Below are 15,881 nucleotides of genomic sequence, written 5' to 3' on the forward strand. Positions count from 1 at the left end.
TGCAACATAAAGCTTGTTGTGAAGATCATTATAAATCAAGTATGTATATGATGGTGCCTGGAATAGGAGAAGTTAATGTTATCTTTCTTTTCTTATCCATGGGCCCCTCCTACTTCTCTGTTGCCCCTCCCACTCACATCTCCAGTGTCCTCATTCTCTTAGCCTCCAATCCCTTGTAAAATAAATGGGCTGATAATTACTTTCACCCTAGAATGTGACCATTATGCTCAATATATTCATTTTTACTGGGAGGTCTTTACTTTAACAAGGACTAAAATCTAATGTCCGAAATATGAAATTGTAATTATAAAATGGAACCGGCTTTAGTCAAAGAAATTCAGCCTTAATAAACACCACTCCCCACAAAATGGAACAAGGGCTTCTTGGAGAAATGACTGACTCCAGGATAAGGACATGAAAGTACAAAGTGAACCTGGAAAATCTTGTGCCAGGAAATGTGGAAGTGCTTTAAACAATTGTAGTGGTATGCAGAAAGAATACAAGAGCCAACTTGAAGGGGTTCTCACTGGATGAATTTGGGAGAGTTTAATGATTAAAATGAATAGAACAAAAATAGATTATATCACATTGAATAAAAATAAATTTGAGTTCATATTTATTGTTAAAAATGTTAAGATTGGTGTGGAGATAAGAAGAGAAACATCATTTTAAAACAGAATAATGCCAACTAATAGATATAAAATGAATAATGGAAATAAAAATCCACCACTTTATGACCACCACAGTAATAATTAATTCAGGCAATAATTAACAATGAATGGTAAAAGCACTGGGTGACAAACTTTTGGAGGAATCATATATTCACACAGTCTCAAATTAACTTAGTAATTACAAAGAGAAAAAATCTTTACAATGGGAAAATCTGGTGGACACCCATTCTAACAAAATAATAAAATTTAAGATATCCCATAGTTGACCAATCTAGTATCATATTCCTGCCACTGTGATGTATTGAGTTCACAATATAATCTCTGCTAAAAATGATTAAACTAAAAATGATCACAAAGAAACAATCTGACATATTTTCCTGGACTAAACTATTCAAAAATGGTGCTTTTGGGCTTCTAGCCAAGATGGAGGCACAGGTAGACATGCTTTGTCTCCTTCCACAACTGTAAGAAGAATTATATCAACCTCAAAACTAAAAACAACCAGAACTACCAGATTATTGAACTGCATGGAAGTCCAAAAAACAAAGATATAAAGAAGTAATACTCATCCAGACAGCACCACAAAGTGGTGAAATGGGTCGTCCTACACTGACAAATACCTAAGTCTCCGCTCCTTACAATGTAACAGGTGCGACAGCTCTATCTAAGACACAGAGGCAAACACAGGAGGCTATCAAGTTGAGGAGACAGAGAAGTATGGCCCAAAAGTAGATCAAGGTTCCAGTGGGAGAACTAAATGATGAGGAGATAGCCAACCTAACAGAGGAAGAGTTCAACACACTGGTGATAATGATGCTCACAGACTTGATAGGCATGTTTGAGTATGGCAAATGCATAAGGGAAAAGTGAAGGGTATGCTAAGTGAAATGAAGGAAAATCCACATGAAACTAATAGGGAAGGGAAGAAATCTGGGGTTCAAATCAATGATTCAGAACATAAGGAAGAAATAAACAGTCGACCAGTAGAGAACGAGGAAACAAGCATTGAAAAAAAATGAGGACAGGCTTAGGAACCTCTGGGACAATTTTAAACATAACAACATCTGAATCTTAGGGGTGCTATAAAGAGAAGAGGAAGACCAAGAAATTGAAAACTTATTTGAAAAAATAATAAAAGAAAACTTCCTTAATTTGGTGAAGGAAATAGACATACAAGTTCAGGAAGCACAGAGAGTCCCAAACAATCTAGATCCAAAGAGGACCACACCAAGACATATCATAATTAAAATGCCAAAGGTTCAAGATAAAGAGAGAATCTTAAAAGCAGCAAGAGAAAAGAAGAGAGTTACCTTCAAAGGGGTTCCTATAAGGCTATCAGCTGATTTCTGAAAAGAAACTTTGCTGGCAAGAAATATTCAAAATGTTAAAAAGCAAGGACCTACAACTAAGATTATCCTATCCAGCAAAGCTGTCATTTGGAATGGAAGGGCAGATGATGTGCTTCCCAGACAAGGTAAAACTAAAGGAGTTCATCATCACCAAGCCATTATTATATGAAATGTTAAAGGGACTTCTTTAAGAAAAAGAAGATCAAATGACAACAAACTCACAACTATCAATAACTGAATCTAAAAAATAAAAACAAAAACAAACTAAGCAAACAACCAGAATAAGAACAGAATCATAGGTATGGGGATCATTTGGGACGTTATCAGCTGGGAGAGGGAAGGGGGGAGGGGGAAATGATGCAGGGATTAAGAAGCATAATTGACAGGTACAAAATAGGGGGATGTTAGGAATAATATAGGTAATGGAAAAGTCAGAGAACTTACACACATGACCCATAGACATGAACTAAGGGGTGTGGGGTTGCTGGAGGGAAGGGAGGTACTGGGCAGAGGGGGATGAATAGGAAAATATTGGGACAACTGTAATAGCATAATCAATAAAATATATTTTTAAAAAATGGTGCTGTCATCAAATACACACACACACACACACACAGAGGCTGAGAAACTGACCTAGATTAGAGGAGACTGAAGCTATATGACAATAACCATAATGCATAATCTTTGATTTCTTGATTTATTTTTTAAATTTAATCTTTATTGTATTTTTATCCATTACCAATTTAGTCCCCTTAGATTCCTTGATTTTTGAATCCTGTATTAAATAATACTATTGTATCAATGTTAAATTTCCCAAGTCTGATAATTATATGTGGTTATGTAAGCGAATATTCTTATTCTTATATATATGCTGAAGTATTTAAGGGCAATGGGTAATTTTTTATTGTTGCTAGTCTCACTCTCTGAGAGAGAGAGAAAGAGAGAGAGAGAGAGAGAAAATGAGAATGAGAATGAGAATATGGGGAAACTATAACCTTAAAAGAACTTCAAACATAAAAAATAATACACTGCAAGAGTAAGCCAGTTATTTAATCCAAATAGCCAGCTTAATTATTCTTCAGAAAAATCATCTGACATTTATAAGAAAATTGTATTTGAAATAACAGTACAAACTCATCTTCAAGTAAAAAGTGTCAAAAGCTTAATACATTCAACGTCTCTGAATCATCTGTTGAATCATTTATTGTAGTCATTAACCTTCAGCCAGCAGATTCTCTAGCAGGTGACGATTAATTTCATTCATCTAGACATGATGCCTTGCTTTACAGTGTTGAACATAAAGAATCTTACCTGAAGAATTGAACTGCATGGAAGTCCAACAAACAAGGGAAAATATAGAAAAAATAATGTCTGAAGAATTGTACATGCTATATTTTATTTCACAATGATTATCTTTAAAAATCAGTTCTTACCAAAACACACACACACACACACACACACACACACAAAAAAAAAAAAAAAAAACTAGAAGGAAATTTTTGGAGGTGATGGGTATGATTAGAACCTTGACTGTGGTGATGATGTCATGGATATATTCACATGTCCAAACTCATCAATATGTATATATTAAATGTATGTAACATTTTACATATCAATTATACTTCAATAGCACTCAAAAATTTTTTCTAATCGTCCCTAGAGGATTCTCCTCTTCACATCTGGAAAGAAATTTTCTGAAATATGTAATTTACCCATTATATGAATTTAAATACCTCTTATGCATCAGTTTCCTTATTTGTAAAATAAAGATTGAAAGTACAATATTACCTACCTTGTCTGATTGTTGAGGATACATGAATTAGCCCAGATAGTGCATATCACCTATTATTACTCCATACAACCCTGGCTGGTTTGGCTCAGTGGATTGAGCGTCGGCCTGCGAGCTAAGTGTTGCTGGTTCGATCTTCCAGTCAGGGCACATCAGAGAAGGAAAACTCTGACTCCAAAAAACCTCCGCTGCCTTGCGGCATACCTCTTCAGGGGAAAGGCTAAGGGAGTAAACCCCGACAGAAAATCCGGAGCCGGAGTCCCTAAGGCGGTTTGACGTTGTAGTCAACACCGGCAACTCCTGCGGCGCACCTGAAGCCAAGCTGTATTGACTCCGTCTTTCCCTTGGACCCTTCAGCTGTGAAGAGAGGTGGGGTCTGCTGCATGGGCAACAGCAGACCCTCCATATCACCCTGCCCAGGCTCTGTAGCTTCAGCTTCACTGGAGAGGACACTCCAGCGTCATCGCAAGATGTCGATTCAACACGGGAGGAGACAGATACCGTGTCACTCCCGAGTCGGACGGCACAGCCATTCTTGGCGGTGCAGATAGACTCTTAAGAAGCTACACCATCGTCTCTGGAGACGGACGGCTGCCGACGACTCCATACATTTTAGCTGCTATTATTAGTGTCATTTATAGTCTTTGGATTGGCTATCTTCTTGGTTACCAATCACGTTCATACAAAGCATCGCTACAGTGTGAAGTTGTGAAGTCCCCTACTTTAATGAAGTGTGCAGCTTCTCTCTTTTCTGTTTAAGGCTAATCCCTGATCAGTATTTTTTTTTTAATTTATGTTTGTTTTGTTTTGTTTTTAGGATCTCTGAAAAATATTTCCAAATTACATTAGAAAGTATTTGTTTATTTGGTTAAATAATTTCAAAATTTCACCATAACTTAATTTCTAGATATTTCCTACACCTGTTAACATTAACAAACCCTTCATGTATCTTAGCTGGCATTTTATTTTTTGTCTTACAACCCAACTTGGTATTCCTCGTGGTTAGGGACCCTCCCCCTCTTCTTCTGTTCTTCAATGATTGAATAAATCCCTTTCTTCTAGAATTTGTTATTTTAAGGTGTATTATATTCTATATAAGTTATGTATCTAAAATATAGAGAGTGAGCAAGATATTTTATCTCCTCAGGCAAAACATCACTTTAATGTATTTTCAGTTGATATACATGTGGAGGTTTAAGAATACCATACAATTTTCTCTGTATATAATAAAATATAAGCAGGATTTCTAACACAGTGATCCCTATCTACTGTAGAAATCACGTCCTTATCAATATTTCTATGAATCCTGTCTCATGAACATGATATTATCCACTTTCCATTTATACAGTGTAAGTTAAAGAACTTCTTGTTTTAAAATATTCATTTTTCAATACCTTTGCAAACAACAGGAAGTATACCTTAAGGAGTTGTATTGTAAAGTTAGATTGTGCTTGCTTTTAAGAGACAAACATCTGTGAATAAAATGACTAGCCACTATGTGTCAGTGTTTGGTTTTTATATTTAAAATATGCACACATGGATTAAAAGGAATTTTGTACATTAAAAAAAAACAGGTTACCAGTGGAGTGAGAACCATGGATCATCTCTTCTAACTGTAAAATGATGACATGTCTTGTAATTCACTTAAACTGATATAAAAAGGACATAATTGATATGTTTAAATGATACTTTAGATCAATTACATTATCAGTATATTTTACTAACAATATATTTTGTTAAACGTCTATTTTTGTTACCTATATTTTTAATTTTTCAGAAATATAGTATATATACTTTATTATTAATTTTTCTCATCTGAGTTATGTAGAAACAAGATAAAATAATCATGTCCAATAATTTATGTCCAATTTAACTTAGCACTTTGGCGTGAGTTTAAATATGCTTAATAAATGGAATAATTATATTTATTTCACTCAATAAAAAACTAAACATTCTTCCCCATCAGTTTAAAATAAAAAAGATATCATTACCTAGCATTGTGATTTATCTTTTTGTAACTTTTGCTTCTCAGGCACCTCATTCTTAAGTCCTTCAAGGCAGCATTTGTTCCGTTATTTGACACTAAGTCTGTACATGAAATGGTAACTGTGGCTACAAGCCTTTCCATTTTGGAGCCTTCAGAATAATGCAAGAACCAAGGATACCAACATTCTTCTGTGGTTTTAACTTTGAAGTAATATCATAATAGTATAGCCACAGTAAGGGTTCCTCGTCCATACTTTTTCTGACACCATGCTTTACCATTCTGAATGATGGCAACCTTACCTCAACCCAAAATGACTGTAGGCATTACTGCTGTTCAGAGGATACTGTGAGGTGACACTCAGATCCCCAGCATCTGGGAGAGCTGTTGGCAGACATCCATCAGCCTTTGTGATCTGCCTTGGCTGTCACATCACCTTTCCAGGGCAGCCCTCATCCAATGACTTGTCAGCCTGGAGGCATAAAGACCAAGCCCCTTCACTGGAACTCAGACAACCTGGAAGGGCCATTCTAGCTTCAGAGCACTGCAGGCGTTGGTTTTGACTTTCATTAGGACTACACCACAGTCTGCTTTCTCCCTCTGCCCACACCTACTTCCTTCCTTCCCTCCTCCACAGCTGCTATCGCCAAGGGCACATCTTAATAAACCTCTTGCATGCTAATCTCCATCTCAGAGTTTACCTCCTGCAATTTTTTCCTGCTTATATGTAGTGTAATTTTAAGATCCCTTGCACTATAAATGTACATTCCTCAGTGACAGTGATGTCTTCACCTTTACTTTGAACTTGAATTTGACTTGAACTTCTCCATTGAAATCTAGAATAATCTCTTTTTGAGCAGTCCAACAGGTAGTGATAACATCACTTGAAAGCATAAAATATTCTATTTTATGAACCTGCTTTAATGCAGTTAACCTTTCTTGCTTATTGGACATATAGCAATCGGTATATATAGAATGACAGTACATATCATTGTTTATAATTTTGAATTTTTCATTTCAGTAGAATTTATGACCAGAAGTGGAATTATGGAATCACAGGTTTAAATAGTATGTATATTTTGAAGTTTTTTGATATTGATAAAAATTAGAAAAAATTTTTTCTAAAATGTTTGTTCCAGACATGTATGAAAGTGCACTTTATTCTTGGCATTATTGTTTTGCTATTTCAATGATTCGTGTTTTGCATTTTTCTAACTTTTTAATAATTGTTTAAATATTTAATATTTCTTCTTTGAATTCATGATCCTGTCCTTTTCATATTTTTCCATTAGATCAAGTATCGTGAAGAGAATTGAGCATCCTTTCTTGAGGATCTGTTCTCTGTATTGAGCCCAAGATTACTCAATTGCCCCCAGTTACTCTTTTTGAATATTTTGAGTAAGTCAATCACCTGTGGCTCTTAGCAGTAAAAGTCCTTATATGCTTCAAAGCATATAACTGTAGCAACTCATATTTGCAAAGGATTTTTAAATTCATAAAACTCTTCCACATCCATGATAATTTTTGTGTACCTGTGAGATAGGCAGGGTATGTTACTGTCATTAGCATTATTTTAGGAATGTGAGATTAGATTCCACAGAAGACAGCTGTTGACAGTGGGGAGTAAAGTCAAGAATCAGACCAGGTTTTCAGTTCCTTTTCATTGTTTTATTACCAATGCTGCTGGTGTCTAGAGATAAAATGACACCACACGGGGTAAGAAAGTTCTAGAATAATGTTAAGGGACTTGATAGCAAATGCATGTACTGTATTTTTAGAATGAGATTGATTTACATATAGGGGCTTTTAATTGCAGTCATCCATCAGTTTTAAACTTTGAATGTCTAAATATTAAGACACAGTAATGTAAATGAGACAGCTGCATATTTTTACACAGGGTACGAATTGATGAGTTTATGAATGAGTGAAATGATGGAAATCAACAGTAAAAGTAAAAATATTCTAGCCCATTTCAATAGCTAAGCCTTGTATCAGTACCTCTGGTTTCCAATTTGCACCAACCCTCCCCCAAGAACCTTCTCTTCCGAGGCTTTCTTTCAACCGTCAAAGTAAATACGATGGATTGCACAGTGATATCCTAAATGTTGTTTGTAAACCAAAATATAATTTCATTTTTCATTTTCCTACCTCAAATAGTCTTCCCTTTTGCACCATTTAAAATAAAACTGCACATGGTTTGTGATCCTTTGGGAGCTTATTTGATTTAAGCAGCTTTATGGTATCCCCCTCCCCATAGGAAACACATTTCCGTGCCACTTCTGTAAATTAAAATATCCTTTTCCATTGAGCCCCTAGGAAAAAAATCAGCTCTGCCTGTCTCGACCTGTTTCGTTCTAGGACCTAATTCTGTAGATGTTAGGGAAGCAGAGTGTGGGTATCCACAGGTGCGGCCAGGTGCGGCCGTTCCGCAAGGAAGGAGGCGAAAAGATGCAGGAGCCCGACCTACAGACGCTCGGGGGCTCGGCTGTCGCTTCTGCCCTCGGGGCGGCGCGAGTTTCAGCGTCTCTGCAGTCCCGCCGCGCACGCGCGCTCTTCACCTCGGCCTCCACTGCACCTGCCAGGTCATAAAGTCCTTTACATCCGCTAGTGTCAGCTCTAGAAGGCTCAGTCTTGTCTCACGTTGATTGGTCAGAACTCCAGGAGGCGCGTCTCTCCTGCGTAATCTACTCCCGCTCTTCCCGCCCCCTTCCCGCCTCTCCCGCCCCTCCCGCCCTTTTCGGGCACCTACCTTCTTTGTGACTGGCACGCGGCCAGGTCACTCAGTGCGGCTGGGAGAGGTGCGCCGTAGGGAGGAAGGGTGGAAAAGGGAGGAGAGCCGGGGAAGGAAGGGATGGGTGAAAAGAGGCGGGGCTCAGGTGTGGAGCCGCGCGGCGGGGGCCAGGCAGGGGAGGGGGCGAAAGTCGGAGCGGGAGGGGCGGGGCCGGGGTGGTGGCGAGGAGGGGGTTACGCCGGCTACGTCGGCAGCGCGAGGCTTCGCGCGTGAGAGGCTTGGGCGCTGGGCCTGGCTACTGAGCTTTCCTGGCGGGCGAGCAGGTCGTCGACGCCGGCTCCTGAAGGAGTGCGGGCGGGGAGCTGTCGGGGTCAGCGGCATAATCAGCCGCGGCCATGGAAGAGACACAGGCGCTGCCGCAGGCCGAGCTACAGCTGTGCGACAGCCTCATCATCTGGGTGAGTTCGAGGGGGCGACGGGGGCCGGAGGGCCGCGGTGTGCTGCCCCAGGCGCCCGGGTTTCCCCAGGGGAGCCTGAGCAGTACCTGGGGAACCTGCACCGCGGCCTCGGCGGCCTCGGCGCACTGCCCTCCGCGCCTCCTACTTTTGACCAAGAGAGTGCCACCTGCGGGTCGCGATGCTGGTGTGTGTGCGTTCGTATCTGTGGCGGCGGGGGAGGGGAAAGGGAGCCCGGGGGCGGGACGGAGGAGGCTTGTTTTAAGCCCCTTATTATGCTCCTTCCTGACAGCTATGGCTGGAGCCCAGAGCCCACCCCTGTCCCATTTTCTCCTGCCCCTCGTCCAAGCCCTAGACTTCTGGATCACAGACTCGCTCACCATCCGTCTGCTGTACAGCCTTCCTACAGGGACCTTTGTGCCACTTAGGAGTCAAGACCCCTCCGAAAACGTCCCCTCCATCCCAACCACCTTGCTGTACATGTACACTGGTGGCCAAGAAGTGGTTTTAGTTCCTGGATCAGTGCTACTCCACCACACCAGGACGTCCATCTTTGTAGAAGCCGCTTACAAGACATGCTTAGACGTACTTTTTTTTATGTGGAGGAAGATGCTGGGGGTGGGGGTTCATATCCCCTTATTCTCGCTGCCTCCCTCTCCAGCGGACAAGCATTTTCTTTAGAGAAAAAGACGTGGCATTTGTGTTTGTGCTTTAGCCATGCTTAGTATTTCTGTTAATTGGAGTTGGGTTTGGATTGGCAGGGTCTGTCCCCAGTATTCCCGTCCCGAAAAATGATGTCTCACCTTTTGGAGGTGCTCAGCTCTCAGAGAGCTGGCATGTTGTGGTTTCTAACCCATATTGAGCAAGGTGGGTGCTCCATGACCCTCATGATGTTAATGATGCCCATGCCCAAACCAGGGGTTTAGTTTTGTGTTGTAGGGTCGTGTGTGCAGGATGGAATATAAACAGACTGGATCAGGAGGTGGTCACTGGTTGATGACATTCCCAGGGGATCTCCTAATATTTGCAATTCAAAAGAATGAGAAATCAGGGAAGTTTTTTGGCAGTGTGCAAAGTATGTTGGAAATAACTATAAAGCAACTTTTACACTTTAGAGCTAAATAGCTTGCTTTAAGTAGAATGCAAATCTAGGGCTTCTGAGTTAAAGAAGTTAGCTGTTCATCTGTATTTTCATTTAAAGTAAATATTAGGGTTTAGGTACTGTGGTTAAGACTGTTGTGAACCAAGATAACCGTACTTTTAATGATATTTTATTAAAACAAATGACTAAAGAGTATATCCGAATCTGTTACATTGTTGCACTAAACATCTGACTTAAGTAGTAAACCTAGTCTTTATGATGTCATTGACTTAAATATGAAGCTGAGGAGAAGCACAGGATTTTCTTAAATTATATTGCAGTGTTTTTAAGTATTGTGTGACTGTGTCCATTTAATCATTATTTACTTCGTACTTTGTGTAAGGCACTGACAAAGATATCAAGAATAATCAGAACTTCGTATTTTAATTGGAGTGGTTGGCAGAGCTGTGTGTTTTTACAATGGAAAGCACAATTTCTTAAAAGCTATGCAATGTTATAAAGCAAATGAGAAGGAATCATAGGTCACAGTACAATTGGTTGTCTGCTTCTCCAGGCCTCTGTCAGGCTGCTGAAAGACTGTGGAGAAAATGGAATTACAGTGCAGACTGTTGCCTCTACAGAGGCTGCTATAGCCAAAATCCACCTGTTGCCATAACACTGCCCAGCTTTATGATTAATGAATAACCACACTCTATTTCTCACATGTCTCTTTGCAAACCTGAATACCTCATTTGAGTCCCCAGCCTTTTCCCCCTCAGGAAAATGACTTCCTCCATATCTTTGGCTCTGGTCCTAGATCCTCTCCCTTCTACCTCTTCTAAAACCTTGCTCTATCTTATCCCCTTTCTGTATTTTTACAACTTTTTTCTCTTCCTGGGCTTCTTCCTCTCCACATGTAAACTTGCTCAGATCTTCCCTATCTTATACTGTATTGCCCTTGAGTGACTTATCAAATTTCTTTAGTTTTTAAATATTTATCCTTTATATTTTTTGAACTTTCATTCACTCCTCAATGCACTGTACTAAAGTGTCTTTTCTCTGAGGCCTCTACTTACTTGATTTGACAAATGGTAACTATTATCCTTATCTTACTTAATGGTTCCTTTGTAAAATTATCTTCCACCTTAGTTTCTTGGGTGTCTCTTGGCTTTCCTTTACCTCTCTGAATGATTCCCAGGGACCCTTTCCTCCTGTTTTTCCTTTGCCAACTAGTGCATTGTTGATGTTACAGCACCTCTCTAAATATCTCCAAATTCCCAGATGCCATACTCCTCCATGATGACTATGGCAAAGTCCATTGACTTTATATTTCTTAAGGAAGTAAAGCTTTTATATATATATATCAGGCTTTTTAACTTCCCTCTACCTAGAATAATTTCCTAGCCCTTCCAGTGACTGGCTTCATCATACCATTCAGTTCTTATGTCTGTTGTCATCTTTCAGAGAGATTCTATGACAGTGAGTGGCTTCTCAATAGTTGTCCCCACTCCTGTTCCAGTGTAATCTATTAACTCCTTTCTGTTGTGTCTATATCACTTAATACTTTGTGAAGTCATTTTGTTTGCTCCTTGGGTCAGAGCCCTTGTCTGACGATTTTCTGCTGTCCCCAGGATCAAGAACTGCCTAGGGTCTGCAGTTCAACATTGAATCAAAGTGGTGATAATAAATATCCCTGTGTTGGTCCTGACCTCAGAGACCAGTATTTCACCATTCAGTATCTCAGTGTTAAGTATGTAGGTTTTTATAGACACCTGGGCTGACTTTTTATCATTATTGTAGAGGATTGCTGGATTTCAGCAAGTAGAAATCAGGGAAGGGAGTTTTCCAGATAGAGGGGAGAACCTCTAGTTGTAATGTAAATAGTCTCCTTTGGCGATAGATTGAAAAGAGGTATTAGAAGACATGTTTGTCATGATATTCCTGCTCTCTTAATGTGTTTCCTAACATGCTAAGTAATGTTACATGTTGAGGGAAAGTACTAGGAGATATAATATAAAAAAGTTATGATGGAGCCAAATCATGGAGGTTAGAAGACAGTTGGTGATAAATTGTTTTTCACCACTAGACATTATTTTAGGACAATAGAACTGCCATTAACAGAATTAGAGAAGTCATCAAAAGTTGGTTAGGTAAAGAGATACCTCTGTGGCAGTTTTTAAGAAGTTATATTTTATGAGTTGGAACTCATCATGAAATAATTACTTCTGATAAATGTTATATTGCTGCTTAGCAAAAAATTCAGGGCTGAAAGAAAAATTTGGGCATCATTTACATGGTAGAGGGAGTGTATGAGAGTTTTAAGTAATTGTACAAAGATAAATTTAATTCTGCCTGTTGACTCTGTGAATTGGAAATTTAAATCTTTGAAATGTACTTTCACTGATGAAGTAGGAGGACTGGAACAGGGTTTCAAAAATGGTTCCCCTAGTTTTTACAGCCTTTGACTTTGACAGGGAGGTGAAGGAAAGACTAATACCAATGCCCAAACTAACAAAGAATATTAAAGGCTGAAACATTCCTATAAAGATCTTAAAACTCAAAACAATTATCTTTTTGAAATGAGCAGCTAGAGGGGGAGAATATGAGAATAAGAGTTTTCCCAGGTTGAGTTGTGAAAACCCCCTTTTCTTCCTTGACTTCTGTAATGTTTACATTGAAGTAGTTCAGGAAGAGCATTTGCACTTTGCTGTTTATTTGCTTTATTTGAAAATAAAGAAGAAAGTAAGAAGGTCGTTTCCCAGAACACTGTGTTTAATGATGGGAGCCCTGTCTGTCCTTTTTGGGTCACTCATTAAAAAGACTTTTGTCCCTTCACCCCTGTGAAGAGTAGTATGAACTAATAAATTTTCTTTCCTCCTTGTGCTTTGGCCTCACTCCCTCCTCTGAGCTTTTTTAATTTATTAACTTTTTTTGGTTATAAATCCTTTCAGTTTAGCCAAATGAAATTACATTCTCTGTGATCTAATTTATTTTGCATCTAGTGTAACAACTTCCAAGAGACACTACAATTTTCCATGGCAGTAAGAAGGAGAAATTGATCTTAATCTGGGTATGGTGGGCAACTAGGCAACTACTTAATATATATTCTCCTTTTACATATTTCTTTATTATTATGCCTAATATTCTGTGCCTCTGAAATTGTTATTTTAAAATCACGGATCATATTCATTTTTAAAATAGTTAATGATGTAATATATAAGTAGGAAAGGTTGAAAAGTGGGAGCCACACTTTATTTTTCTTTTAAAGCTTCCCTCAACCCTCGTGTTTCTCTTCCCTGTACATCTACCCAATGGCAAAATCCTTTTTATTTTATATTTTAAATATTTTATGAATTCATTCTGTCCTTGCAGTCAGCATTACCCTGATTATCTCTTAGCTGTCCATTCTATCAACCATTTTGTGCATACTACCATGCTGTCTTCCATTCTCTGTGTCACTGTGATACTATCTAAATCTTACTAAAGATGTCTCTTTTCCTTATTACTCTTCAGTGATTCTTCATCACCCAGAGCAATGTTTCTAAAAAACTGATGTGCCTGAGAATCACTTGGGGGTTTTCTGATTTAATATCTAGAGATTGTGATACATACTGTTCTTAGACCCCATACTTTGAGAAACCTTGGCTCACAGCTATTGAGCTTATACCATGTGCCAGGCGCTTATCTAAGTACACTGTTTGCTAATTTATTTAATTCTTGCAACCATCTTGTGAAGTAAAAACTATTCTGTTTCTCGTTATATAGATGGTACCGTTAAGGATAAATCCAAGCTTTTTGTCATGGCTTTTCAGGGTCTTGACCCATGACTGTTTTTTGTTTTTTTTTAACCCGTCTGGTTGCCACCCCTTCCCCATCCCTTTTTGCAGTAGAAATCCAGTAATACTGAACTTCTTGTTGCTTAAAAATGCCATCTCTTATCATTTACTTGTGCTCTTATCTTTTCCTATTTCCTGAAGTTTTCCTTACCGTGACCATTTCTTTACTCAAGACATTTAGTCCAGGAATCATCTCTAAGAAGTTGTTCCTAAATACAAGTCCTAATTAGATTAGTTGACTAGTATATTCCAGAACATTTTGTGCATACTACAATCATGGGAATACAAATGGCATTTTCTAGAAATAATGTGTGCCTTTTTCTCCCCTCCTTATTTCTTTTTTTAAATTTTAATTAATTTATTTTTGGAGGGACCCCTGCTCTGTAACAATCTCCCCCTCTCAGACTTAAGACCCTTTGTAATCTTATAAAGAACAATGGGCAAAGGTCTCATGCTCCTCTAGCTGCTTCAAGCTGGACACAGTCATCATCTTACCTACCCTTGGGTCCGGAAATCCCTAATAAGAGTGGAGCTGTGGAGGGGAGGGTGGCCTTCCCACATGGGGAAGGATCGTGCACACTCCAGGTCAGTTGGCTGTCCTCGGACAAAGGCATGCTTGGTTTAACAGGCTGGCATCCTTGTATTGTGGGGCAACAGATTTGGCAACAGGGTTAAAAGGCATCATTCAACCCATAACAACTAGATGACAAAAGGCAGAGATTAATTTTTCAATGTCCCATATTAAGAAGAAAAAAAAAGGCTTCTTTGGAGGAAGGTGTGCAAGTCACGTCACACCTGTCCAAAGCCCTTTTGCCCGCTATACTTAGTTTGGGCTGAGGGAAATATTTTAGGTTTCCCTCCTCTCAGGCCTCTGGGCCCTTTCTGTCCAAGCCATTAGGATAGAAAAGAGAAACCAGTTTTAAAGTGAAGCCCACAGACCACCCCATACTTCACCAACCCAGCCACTTAGTTCAGCCAAACCGTTGAGTCTCAGGAGGCAGCAATGCAGACAGGATTAAGTGAGGCCTATACGTGCAGACAATCACTCAGTTATGAGATCCTAGGCTTATGCCCTATGAAAACAGAACACACATATTAATTTACACAACATAACCCACAAACCAGTCTCTAAATCTGCAAGAGTGTCTTATTGGAAAGACATCCAGTTGCAAGGCATTTGACATTCTTCTTGCCTATAAATTAAGTATCTTTGATGATATCACAGACCTAGTTTAACTTTTAAATGAAAACAAACTTTAGATGAAAATAAACTTTTTTAGACAGTTATTTGCACTACTTTATAGTCTACCACTGAGCATTGTCGTTTTCCTTGAATCCCAATTTTTCTCCTTAAGATTACCCTCCTTGTCATTAAAGGGACTGCATTAAGTTCATTTTTAATTTATCCTGTTCATTTGCATAAACACAACAAGAGCAGGAAATGATCACTTATGATCTTTAGTTCTGCTTTGCTGGGACTTACCCAAGGAACATTTAGGGTGACCTTCAGTCTGCCCTTCAGGGCACTGAAGCTGAGCCACATACCTACCATTCAGCCTTGCCTGTCAACACCTGTCTTTTCCAAGTCCTTCGGGTTTTCCATTGTGCCTTAAAGTCCCTTCTAGCCATCTTTCAGGAAAGCAATCTTCATTCCTGGATAGATTGCCATGGACCGCACAACCAACCAAGGTACTGGGACTTCTTTCTCATGGGCTTTTATTACCTTCAAAAGTCAATTCCAGTTCCCTAGGACTTTTTGGTAACAACCAGAGCCCATGCATGCCTCCTTTAGGTATGACATTCCTGTCAAAGTTTTGATCAACAAAACCTTTATTAACAACTGGTCTTACTAGTTTTATGCAAAGAACCTTATGTCATTTCTTATTTCTTCAGAAAGCCAAACTCTGATCCCCTCCTTATCTCTTGATTGAAGCTACTTGAGGGTAGAAACATGGTGATTTTCCTTTGTATTTCTATCCTATACT

General features: G+C 39.1%; 1 protein-coding gene across 1 annotated transcript in view; it reads left to right on the top strand.

Annotated features, from left to right (window-relative positions):
- The first annotated feature begins 8,752 nt into the window (after positions 1 to 8,752).
- The window catches only part of HOOK1 (hook microtubule tethering protein 1), a 56,155-nt gene continuing 49,026 nt past the window's right edge, over positions 8,753 to 15,881 (top strand). Inside the window, exon 1 of the mRNA XM_090269543.1 lies at positions 8,753 to 8,982. Coding sequence (XP_090125669.1) covers positions 8,920 to 8,982 — 63 coding nt within the window. The 5' untranslated portion in view covers positions 8,753 to 8,919. The remainder of the gene's footprint in view (positions 8,983 to 15,881) is intronic.

The sequence above is a fragment of the Furipterus horrens genome, unplaced genomic scaffold (assembly GCF_987537825.1).
Source record: "Furipterus horrens unplaced genomic scaffold, mFurHor1.1.pri manual_scaffold_3, whole genome shotgun sequence".
Taxonomy (NCBI): domain Eukaryota; kingdom Metazoa; phylum Chordata; class Mammalia; order Chiroptera; family Furipteridae; genus Furipterus; species Furipterus horrens.